Below are 12,199 nucleotides of genomic sequence, written 5' to 3'. Positions count from 1 at the left end.
AATCTACGGGATCCGAGAAGGCCCAGAATAGACGGAACGCGAAGGCTTAAAAGCGAATACATACTTTGAAGTAACTTTTAACGACTTTAAAACTTGACTTGCACTGTTGTTTGAGCAATTTTGAAGTCTGTATCATTACTAATGTTTATTTAGGTTACTTTCACAATTTAACGTGTTGATTGTAAGCCACAATTATTAAAAGAATAAGTAAAAACATGTGAAATGAATCAAATCTAGGGAAAAAAAGTGAATTAAAATGGTTAAAGTCAAAATGTATGTCTGAAAATTTAAATTATAGTATTTTTTTAAGATACTGGCACAAAATTATTAGCAATCCAGAAAAAGAAGGTGGCTTAGTAAGCCAAAATAAAGATTAAAGGGTTAAAAAGGTTATTAAGTCTAACATAAAACATACTAGGGTTAGGGTTACCTGGAGTACCCAGAGAGAACCCAGATAGACACAGGAAGAACATGCAAACTCCACACAGAAAGGCCCCAGTCGGCCGATGGATTCAAACCCAGGACCTTCTTGCTGTGAGGCATCAGTGCTAACCACCATGCCACTGTGCTGCCCCCTTTGCCATCTAAATTACGCCATAAAGCTGTCAGAATGAGAACATACCAATGAATCTGTTTTACTAAATCATAAATAAATGAGCATTTTGCCACAGATGACCTTCTGTACCTTTCTGACCTGGTTTTGGAGGCAAACAATTACTTTAGAGTCAGTCAGTAGACGTCAGAAATGCACATTTATCTTTCAGCCCCTCCACGATCAGCTGAGTCAAATATGAGATTTAAGGTCATCCATTAAAACCAGTGCTTTAATTCCAGCACTTTGCATGTCTGACTTCAAAGCACAGACACCGCTTCATACAAAATAGAGTAAGAGAGTCAGGGAGGGAAGGGAGGGTATCATGCTCTGTCTGATTGAAGCTGAGAGACAGAGAAAGAGCGCTGAGCTTGGTGGAATGGGTGTGTGTTCAGCCTCTGCAGTCAGTTATAATCTTATTCTGAATATGAGAAAAGAGCTTCTCTGTTCACTTGAAGGGAACATTAACATGACTACATCTGGGATCCGTGCAGAATAGACAGACGTCAGAGGCCTCAGTGTAAACAGAACATGACTATTTCACTCAATGTAAACACTAAATAGCTTCCAGGGACAGCCAGAATAAGTCAACAGTGTGTGTCAGATAATAAAATGACTGGGTTTTCCAATCTGAGAGCAGCTTAAGGGAAATTAAAAGGGATAACTGAATAAGAAGCCAGTATTAAGACTTGCATTTCAGCACCACGGACAGCTACAGCCTCATCTACAATGTTTAATTTAATCAAATCCTTTACTAATTTAGATGCTTTACAAAACCAAATATAAGAAAATAAGGACAAGGGAAATAATATGTGTGATACTGAGGTATGTGGGTTGTATGGGACCCTGACATAGCAAAAGAAAGGGGGTGATATTTGGTTACAGCAGTGGGTAAGAGCTTTGAAAATGATTTGGGGGAGGTAAGTCCCACATGACCAATGGCTAGTAATTATTGAAGAAATCTTAATGGCTGTGTTTCTTGCAGGCTATCTTTAGGTCCCAAGAAAAATCAGTGACACTTACAATATTCAGAACTGCAGAGATGATGGGTAAAAGATATCTAAACCACTTCCAGACAGGAAATTGTTTTTACTATCATGTAAAGTTGGACTTAACTAATAAATAAACACATGTCTTCTCACACTATTGTCATGATAGGTTTGCATGCGCAGCTTTACCATTAGGCGAGTTAGCTGCTACTTGCTAATTAATTCAGAAAGTGGTCCAGTTACATAATACAGCCATGAATGATGTAACACCTGCAGTTATCAGCTATTAGAGGCTTGGGTAGCAGAAGTGGAAAGCAAATTAATTTAAGTTCTGTGCATGTACGTAGATGGTTATATATTTTATTTATTTATTTATTTATTTGTCCACTTGTGTAACTTGCCTTGTCCCTGGTTAGGCCTCACAATTACATGTTTTTTTTTTTTAAATCAATTTTTATTTAGTTAGTTTTATTAAAATAGTATATGAAATTTAGATCATAGTTAAATAAAATGTCATTAATTTCTTGTCGACATTTTTTGGGGAATTTCCACTGGTTGCCTAGCAGCCGCTAACAAGCAAGCTAGCTAGTTTGGTAAAATTAGCATTTGTCTTGTTTATAGAATAATTAATTATTATTATTTTTTGGTATTCATTAAAATAATTTAATACAAAAGTGTGTATTAATTAGAGGTTTTAAATGTATAAATAGTCTGATTTTATTACAGTTCCATAATTTTTGCCGAGATTTTTATGAGGGGTGGACGCAGTTTCCGCTTGTTACCTAGCAACAACTTAGAACCGGGGAAAAAAAGGAGGTTAATCCGGCGGTGCAATAGCGGTTAACCACATTTTTACATCGTTTTTTTTTTTTTACGAGTTAAACACATGAAATACAACAATATCCCCTGTCGGACATCTAGCAGTGTCAGCAAGGTTGATTTTATTCCCGCTGGAGGTAGGCTAATTAGCTTAAAAACCCCGTTTCCCGTATTTATGTTAAGCTAATTTAGCCGTTTGCTAGCTTCATAGTTAGCATTAGCTCAACGTTTTCCGGATAAAACGTAAAGCGGTAACTCTTTGTTAAATGTAAAAAAAAAAAACCTTTCCAGCAACAACTTTTTATTTAGTATTTGTAATTTGTAAGTAATGTTATTAAATCTTTAGTTTTCAGTCAGTTTAGAAATGCATTCATGCTACTCGCTTGTAGAAACATAATACTGCAAAGCACAGAGATTGTTAAAGTCTCTGTAAGATCCAATGGGAGCAGGATACCTCAGTGATGACAGGACGTGGTGGTGGTGGTGGCGATGTTCGCTGCTAGATCCATCCAGCTGCAGGAGGACGACACCGGGACACACCGTTTGGAGATGAGCGGTGGGGAAAACACAGCGGCTGGACACTTGTAGGACAACCTGAGGTCCGTGTGTACACAGCTGTCTTTCCAATGGAGCAGAAAGGAGTCCTGACACCGCTTTACTGCTGCTGGATGATCATTAACTCCGGTAAGTGTTCACACAAGTGTTCAAGTATACAGAGGAGGAAGAACAACCTTATATTCTTAAGATGTCTTATAATATTTAAATTGCGTTTTCCTCCCCAGCTTGTACGACATGTTGTTGTGTTCCTGGAGGCGTTTTTTAAATCAGTTTATTAGGATTAATTAATAATTAATATGATCATCTTTAGTTATAGTGATTTTATCATATTTAAAACTTGACTTTTCCGTTTTGCAATAACATATAGGAACAATTTCAACCATAGATGAGCTGTAAACAATACTCAACTCAATTTATACGTCTTTTCCAACATAATTTTAAGATATTTTAAACAATTCAAGTGCAAGAATCGAATCACATCCAGAAATAAACAAGTGACAGGATTTCTTTTTAATATTCAGCAGTACAAAGTCATTATTATCACAGCACGACTCGATTCTGCCGATCCAACCTGAACGATCTCCTCCGTGAGAAACAGGTGAACCCAGTTAAAACGTCTGCACCGAGCCTTTTAGCTAAAACAAGTGGATTTTAATTACAGCGTGACACGTTGTTGAGGAGAAACTGAAAGTAGAAATGAAGAACAGCCTCTTCTCCCACATGTTTAACCCGAGCATCGTTGTAAATAAGACAACACTTGTGCCGTAATCCCACAAATCTGTTTCTCCTTCTCCAATATAATCACAAAAAGGTTGGCGTCTCACACATGCATGAACACATTTGAGCAATCTGTGCTCTTGGCTCCTGTGATGGCTAGAGTTCAAAGCTGTGAGCAAGCGAGAGGTACCGAACAGAAGAGCAGCCTGCTGTGATGTTCATGCATCCTGCAAGACGGATCACGCTTGTTAATAAAGGTCAAACACGCGTAATTGAAGAGGTTTATCCCAAGCGTGAAATTACGCCTCTGATGAGCGACGTGTCTGCTGGAAAATCTGCCTCAACGCTGAGTTTTCCATCAGCTTTAATTACCACCAGGTGTAGTCGATCACACCCTCCACGTACAGTCCTGAATCTGTGAAACCTCGTGACCAGTGAAGTTCAGGTGATTACTTTTCTCCAGAGAGAGGCAACAATCCTTCCTGGACGGGATTTAGAAAGGTGAGGAGATAAATCACTTCTACACAGTAAAAAGAAAGTAGAGACGTATATAGAAACATGAATAAAAAGTAGAAAAACAGCCGATGTCCTTGTTTCATCTTTATGTTCTTATTATTGTTGGATGATAATTCTGCTTTGTCAGTTCTGGCTGAAGGATGGACTCGCGTTTACACGGAGGACGAGCTCTTCAGGAGCCTGTTTGGAGGCTACAGCAAGTGGACTCGTCCGGCGCAGAACATCACGGACGTGGTCATCGTCAAGTTCGGCCTCTCCATCGCACAGCTGATAGATGTGGTTGGTGGGACGGCATGCGCAGAAAAAACACACACACAGAGCACGCCGTCAGCTATTTAAAATATTTTCCGCTTTCAGCGTTTACACAGGATTGTGTCTTTTGACTCCGAAACAGGATGAGAAAAATCAGATGATGACGACCAACGTGTGGCTGAAACAGGTGGGCACAAAGATGCAAACTAAAGATAGAAGTTTGTAATCATAACTGGAGAAGTAGTAGGAAATTAAAAGCTCACAGAAACATGTGTTTGTTGACAGGAATGGACGGATTATAAGCTGCAGTGGAGTCCTGCTGACTACGACAACGTGACGTCCATCAGAGTTCCTTCTGAGCTCATCTGGGTGCCGGACATCGTGCTGTACAACAAGTAAAAATCACACACACGGATCCTGCACAACCTCCTAAACTTGACAACTCTGAGTTTCTGTGGGCGGAGCAGGAAATTATCTGTAGTGTTCAATTACCTGCTTGATCCACAACATTGCGCTCGTCCACTGGAGAGCGTCTCAGGAGGTCGCTCATATAGAGGCTGATCGTGCCACAGTACTTCTGCATTTTCCTGCATATCAATTGGCGATACATGCAAATTATCCCGTTGAATAAATGACTCGGATCCTATCGCCTCCGCACAAAGAACTTGCATCATAGCGTCTGAGTCAAGTTTCCGCCCCTCGGGGCTAAAGGAAGAATTAATTCTGAATTTCATCTGGATGGAGTTGAAACTTTCCCTTTTTTTTGTGTCGTTGATTTGATCTTGCATCATGAACACGGCGTCATTAACATTCACTTATCAATTATTAAGCATTGTCTGGGTAAACTGGCTCAGCCTCAGGTTTATGGATTCACTTTTTAGAAGTTGAAAGCTAATGAGGTGCAGACGTCTGATTTTCTTTCCTTTCCTGTCAACTTTCTCACCGTCTTCTCCTCCCAGCGCCGACGGAGAGTTCGCTGTCACCCACATGACCAAAGCCCAGCTGTTCCACACGGGCCGCGTCCGCTGGGTGCCCCCGGCCATCTACAAGTCCTCCTGCTCCATCGACGTCACCTTCTTCCCCTTCGACCAGCAGAGCTGCAAGATGAAGTTCGGATCCTGGACGTACGACCGCGCCAAGATCGACCTGGAGCCCTTTGAGAACGCCGTGGACCTGAAGGTAGATAAACGTCAGCGTGACTAAGCATCGTGGTTCATAATCTGGTGACCGTGATTTCTAATCCCTAGGATTACTGGGAGAGTGGAGAGTGGGCGATTGTCAACGCCGTGGGCACCTACAACACCAAGAAGTACGACTGCTGCCATGAGATCTACCCGGACATCACGTACTACTTCGTCATCCGCCGCCTCCCGCTGTTCTACACCATCAACCTCATCATCCCCTGCCTGCTCATCTCCTTCCTCACCGTCCTGGTCTTCTACCTGCCGTCGGACTGCGGCGAGAAGATCACGCTGTGCATCTCCGTGCTGCTGTCGCTCACCGTCTTCCTGCTGCTCATCACGGAGATCATCCCGTCCACGTCGCTGGTCATCCCGCTGATCGGGGAGTACCTGCTCTTCACCATGATCTTCGTCACGCTGTCGATCATCGTCACCGTGTTCGTGCTGAACGTGCACCACCGCTCGCCGGAGACCCACACCATGCCGAGGTGGGTGCGGAGGCTGTTCCTGTCCGCGGTGCCGCGCTGGCTGTGCATGAAGCGTCCGACCCACGACCTCAGACCTGTCAGGTGAGAAACGACTTCATCTCTTTAAACAAACTGAAACATGTGAGTCGTTTAAGATTAAAACCTTTCCTCAGGCGGCGCCCCCTCACCGACCCCTCCATCAGCACCTCCGCCTGGATCACTCAGGAGTCCGACATCGATCTCCACGGTTACCAGGAGGACGGCGACTGCCACCAGCTGGACTCCCTGGATACCCGGGTTGAGATCAACTACTGCGACCTCCACGGTTTTCCAGACGCCGATCACCTGACCAGGTTTGGCCTGTCTCCTCCTTCCCCTCGGTCTCTGGGTTACACCCTCCTCCCGCAGAGACACTCGTCTCTCAGCTTGGACTGGGACGCCCCTCCTGTGGAGTCCGGTTCGACCCAAAGACAAACACTTCTGTCTCCGGCGGTGGTAGCGGCCCTGGAGGGGGTGACCTACATCGCAGAGCATCTGAGGGCGGAAGACGCAGACTTCTCGGCAAGTGCAGCCGCTTTTTTGTTTATATGAACAGACTTCCTCTCAACATTAGTGTCTGTTCTGATGATTTGTCGAGTTTTTCCGTCTCCTCTTTATGTCTCTCCAGGTGAAGGAGGACTGGAAGTACGTCGCCATGGTCGTGGACCGGATCTTCCTGTGGATGTTCATTATAGTGTGTCTGCTGGGGACTGTCGGACTCTTCCTGCCTCCGTGGCTCTCTGGGATGATTTAAATTATTAAAAGCATGAATAATAATTAAATGAATAAAGATAATATCCACACAAGGTGGGAGGGTCGTGTCCTGTAGGTGTGGAAGGAGAGGTTCCTATCAAACACCAGTGAAACGTACAGACTAATAAACTTCTCTTTGTGTAAAAACCTCAGAGATTCTTCCCTTTATTAAAACAAATGCTTTTCTTTTTGAGATAAACAGTCTCTCATGATATTTTCTCGTTAACAGATGACGCCAGCTGGACAGGAGACGGACCAGATATCACCTGTGGTGCAGGAAGCGAATTGAAGAACGAGAAAGAGAGAGGAAATAACTTCCTTAACATGTACAGTAAGTACTAAAGCCTCAATCACCTAATTACACAAGATAAAAGTATCTGCCACTCAGAGGTTATCACAGCGTCTCTCGTTAATTTCAACACGATATATTGAGGTCAAACATACAGCGGCGTTTGCCTCAGGCGCTCCAGAGGAGTCTCTTTTATTTCACTTCTGTTTGAGTAAAAACTGATAGACAGCGTGGTAGCTCTACAGCTCACAAATGAACACGTAATAGCATCACGTTTATGCTAAGCTAAGCTAACTGGCTGCAGATGGACGGACAATATGAGCGAGAAAAGTAAACGTTCCCCAAAACTAAACATTTAAAGGATTTGAAGTGTGTTGTTAGACTTGTAGTGACTTTGTGTTGACTTTAAGGACAAATTAAGAATCCGTGGCTCCAGCTAAAACATGGTTTCATAAGATATAAATACTAAGAATAGATTATATTCCTAGAAACCCAAGTTCCAAGAAGTTTCCGTCACTAAAAACTCAATAAAATAACAGCAACTCATTCATCCAGAGCTTGTTTGGCCCGACTCATTCACGTAGTTCTTTCTATTCAGTGAAAGTTATAATGACTCATTTCTGGACGATCACACTGAATCACAGATATCAGGCTCGTTTCAAGCTTGATTTGTCCAGGCCTTACAAACTGGTAGAATCAGTGTTTTAACGCGTGAAATCAGCTAATTTCACTTTAACTGTCATAGTATAATGAAATGGGGAAAGTCGGACGTTAAGAGAATAGTGGGAATATCGCCTCAGGGAAACTTCAGGTCATTCCAAGAAAGTGGCGCCGAGGCTTGTGAGCGTGACCGCTTCACCGACAGCGTTCTCTTTTTCAGATCATCATCAGAGCCTCGGTCGACCCCGACCACGTCTAATCACAAGTCAGTGTCAAACCAAACCACACTCACAAGCTTCCTCTTACGTAGAACTGTCTCTAGCAGGACATTGGCTCACTATCATGACATGTTCCCGTCCTGAAGCACCAGCTGCAGCGATTCATAAAGAAACTCTCCGTTCATGACATTTGTACGGAGCCAAATGTTTTTATAACTCACCGTCACAGTGAGTTTGTAGCTGTCTGCCTTTATATAACTCTAGTTAGAGCTAGACTTTATTATTTAATGGGAGTATGAAGATGTATTACCATTTCTGAAGGGCGGTCGATTGGAAACTAGTTAAAAAGTGTGAAAGGACGGAGGATTTTTAACCTTCTCTGTGGTCTAGTGATGATCGTACAGCCTCCACTCACTGTGCTGTCAGTTTTCCTCAGCGGCCACTCGAATAAAACACTAAATTAATCTCAAGTATAGCTTTTTATTCTTAATTAAAACAGTTTTCATATAAATAAAACTGTCAGATGAGTCAGTATCAGTATTTTTATTCATCTTTAATCCAGTCTCTAGTGGAATCATTCATTTAAAGCTTAAATGACAGAGAAACACTGATTCAGAGCTGAAGTAGGACGATCTTTATTAATGAAAATCACAGGAATAAAACAAATCTGTCGGTTTCTTCGCTTCTCATTCAGCGTAAAGCATTTCTTTCCTTTTAGCGTACATGTAGCTGAGAGAAAACACGGCGTCGGCGACGACGGTGGGCAGGAAAGGGAAGAGCCTGAAGAAGAACGCGTCCAGGGCCGAGACCACCAGGTATCTGTACCTGGGCCGAGCGGCCGTGAGCGCGTGCAGCATGGCGTGGATGACCAGCTCGGTGTCCTTGAACCCCGTCCTGCACGTCGACACGAAGTAGTTGTTGGCCAGCTCGATGTAGCGCCGGTTGAAGGTTTGCTTTCGCTCGTCGTCCAGTTTCTCCCAGATGTCCCAGCTGGTTTTCTTCCTCAGGATGTTGGTGGCCTGGCCGAAGTTACCCGGCTGGATGATGCTGACCTGGAGGCAGAGGGACGAGTAGTTCTCATGAGAAATAGGTAATAAGCATTAAAAGTTAGAAAGAGAAGGAGAGAGAGTTCTTTGTAACGTCTAAACAAAAACGTTTATTGATGCTGCTGGGCAAATTTCTTTTTTACAGAACTGAATCAAGATCCAAATCCTAATTTTAAGGTTCAACATTTTACTTTAGTCGCCCAGAAACCTCCCACGGTAACGGCTGAGAAGATCAGTTAATGTTCCTCTAGCTTTTCTCAAGAATATGAATTTAAATGTCTCCCTAAAGTTAAAATGATTCCTTCCTTGGTGGGTTTAATTGGAAGCAGCGTGACACCACAGTGTTTTGTTCTTCCTCGTTTCCTCCAGGCGTCGTGTTTTATTAACCGCAGATTCCCCCCAAAATGTTCCGCTTCGCGCTGCAGAGTGTCACAGAATTAGTTTGTGAGTTTTTTTTTCCCGTCGCTGCCGTACCTTCACGCCAAAACTGTCCATCTCCACCCGCAGGCAGTCCGCGAACGCCTCCAGCCCTCTCTTTGACACGCTGTACGCGCCCATGTTCAGGCAGTTGAAGAAGGCGAAGATGCTCGACACGTAAACCATCCGACCTGGAGGCGGAAAACGTGGTCACGTGTGTGAAAAAGTTTCCCGCCTCGTGAAAGCGAGGACGCGGAGCTAAACGTTGAGCTCACCTTTGGAAGCGCGGACCAAAGGGAGGAAAGCGATGGACGTCCTGATGGAGCCGAACAGGTTGACGTCCACCATGTTGTGAAAATCGTTTATGGTGCTCCATTCGATCTCGGCCCAGTCTGAGACGCCGGCGTTGTTCACAACCGCCCAGAGGCCTGGACGACAAACAGTCCCACACCGATTAATCTAATAAACCGGCTCATAGATAAATCTGATAAAAACCGCTCTGTGGTTAACGTAGCTTATATTTGTTTGTAGAAGTCAGTTTCCACCAAAATCTGACTTTTAGTACTTTAAAATGATACCTTAGTATTTTCCCCTGTGTGCTGAACTCTCACCTTTCTCTGGCAGGTTCTCCTGGACCGTCTTCTTCGCCTGCTGCACCTCTTCGTCCCTGGTCACGTCCATCCTGAGGATTTTCAGGTTAGTGGAGCTCTGTCCGGCCAGGCTCCGGGCTCCGGCTCCTTCTGGAGACAGACACCCGGCGAACACCACGAAGCCTTTCTGATCCAAGCAGCGAGCCAGATGGTGCCCGAAGCCGCTGTCACAGCCCGTTATCAGCACAGCGTAGCCGCGGCCGTCCTGCACATTACTGCTGCTGCTGCTGCTGCTGCTGCTGCGGTGGCGGCAAACCAGCTTGACGAGGACGAAGACCAGGGCAGCGGTGATGGGGACGATGCCGATGATTTGGCCGAGGAAGAGCGTTGAGTTCATGTCTCTGGTGCTGCTGGTGTGGACCAGTGTGTCTGAGGGCAGTCCTCTCCCCTGACAGTATATGAACCTAATCACAACAGTTCACAGCCACGACTGTTTTCATTCACACAATTTGTGCTGGTTTACATGTGACTTAAAAAGACACCTTTGTTGTCCAACGGGCAGCTCACCAGCGGCCATATGAGGACAGGCTGAGTAAGACCAAGACCCCAAAATTACACAACTGAGCAAAACAATTCACAGAATCAGCGTCAGGTTTCAGTCTCATGATGCTTCATTGCTTGATCATTCTACGTTTACAAATCAACAAGAGTCTGCAGATTTATGTTGAATTAAATGAAAAACACAGATTTGTAATATTTGGTTGTGCTTCTTTCTTTGTGATTTCCACCCTCAACCACATTTCTCTTGAGGAGATCGTCATCTGGCCTGGAGTCGACACTTGAAGTTCGTAAAAGTACATAAACACATGAAATAATCAGGGTCCAGTCGCCTTAATCTAAACATCTAATCTTCATGTGAGCTGTAGCTGCCGGTTATAGATTTATGTAGGGAACAAAACAGACATGGTTGCTGAGTGAAACTGTCAGCCAAAAGTTTAGTTTGCTTAGCCAAGTAGTGACAAGCAAAATGTATGTTAGATAATTCAGTAAAGATAACTGTAGTTCAGATTGTGCTAATTTAGCTAATCTACATTTAGCTAACTCTGGACAAGTTTAACATACTTTAGCTTGTTTTAAGTTAGTAACTTTCGACAAGCTAGTCGTCCCTTAGCTTTAGTCAAGCGAAGTATACGTTAGCATGTGCTAATTCAGCTAACTCCAATTTAGCTTATCTAACGCTAGCTAACTCCGGGCAAGCTAATCATACTTTAGCCTGTTTAAACTTAGCTAACGTTGGACACGCTAACCGCACTTTAGCTTATCTAATTCAACTAACTACAATTTAGCTGGTCTACAGTTAGGTAACACCAGACAAGCTAACCATATTTACCCTGCTTAAAATGTAGCTAAAGTCGGACACGGTAACTGTACATTAGCTTGTCTAATTTAGCTAACTGTAATTGAGCTGATCGGCAGTTAGCTAACCCTACTTTAGCCTGTTCAAACTTAGCTTACGTCGGACAAACTAGCCGTACATTAGCTTGTCTAATTAGCTAACTGCTATTTAGCTGGTCTACGGTTAGCTAAGTCTGGGTAAGCTAACCGCACTTCAGCCTGTTTAAACCTAGCTAGCTATGGACAAGCTAGCCGTGCTTTAGCGTATCTAATGCAGCTAACTGCAATTTAGCTGGTCTGCAGTTAGCTAACCCGGGAGAAGCTAACCCTACTTTAGCCTGTTTAAACTTAGCTAGCGTTGGATACACTAGCTGTACTTTAGCTTGTCAAATTTACCAAACGGTAATTTAGCCGCTCTAAAGTTAGCTATCTCTAGACACGTTAGCCGTGCTTTAGCTTGTTTAAACTTAGCTAACTTCAGACTAGCTCGCCATACTTTAGCTTGTCTAATTTAGCCAACCGTAATTTAACGGGTCTACCGTTAGCTAACTTCGGACAAGCTAAACGTACTGTAGCTTGTCTAATTTAGCCAACCGTAATTTAACGGTTCTACGGTTAGCTAACTTCGGACAAGCTAAACGTACTGTAGCTTGTCTAATTTAGCCAACCGTAATTTAACGGTTCTACGGTTAGCTAACTTC

The 12,199-nt window shown here is 43.6% G+C and overlaps 2 protein-coding genes across 2 annotated transcripts; one reads left to right on the top strand and one right to left on the bottom strand.

Moving 5' to 3' along the window:
- The first annotated feature begins 3,009 nt into the window (after positions 1-3,009).
- LOC311509092 (neuronal acetylcholine receptor subunit alpha-2-like) lies at positions 3,010-7,066 on the top strand. The gene is made up of 8 exons (XM_084574146.1): positions 3,010-3,084; positions 4,319-4,470; positions 4,586-4,630; positions 4,729-4,838; positions 5,403-5,622; positions 5,691-6,193; positions 6,265-6,652; positions 6,759-7,066. The coding sequence occupies exons 1-8, from the start codon at positions 3,027-3,029 to the stop codon at positions 6,882-6,884; spliced, it is 1,602 nt and encodes a 533-aa protein (XP_084430272.1). The 5' UTR covers positions 3,010-3,026; the 3' UTR covers positions 6,885-7,066.
- A 1,602-nt stretch (positions 7,067-8,668) lies between these two features.
- Positions 8,669-10,798, bottom strand: LOC311509643 (D-beta-hydroxybutyrate dehydrogenase, mitochondrial). Its single transcript, XM_084574881.1, has 4 exons — positions 10,125-10,798; positions 9,789-9,941; positions 9,571-9,704; positions 8,669-9,102 (listed from the first exon to the last, which is right to left on the bottom strand). Exons 1-4 carry the CDS (start codon positions 10,498-10,500, stop codon positions 8,737-8,739), a joined length of 1,029 nt encoding a protein of 342 aa, XP_084431007.1. The 5' UTR covers positions 10,501-10,798; the 3' UTR covers positions 8,669-8,736.
- Positions 10,799-12,199: the final 1,401 nt, after the last annotated feature.

Source organism: Chelon labrosus (genome assembly GCF_963514085.1).
Source record: "Chelon labrosus genome assembly, chromosome: 24".
NCBI lineage: Eukaryota > Metazoa > Chordata > Actinopteri > Mugiliformes > Mugilidae > Chelon > Chelon labrosus.
This window is presented reverse-complemented; position numbering and strand designations above follow the sequence as displayed.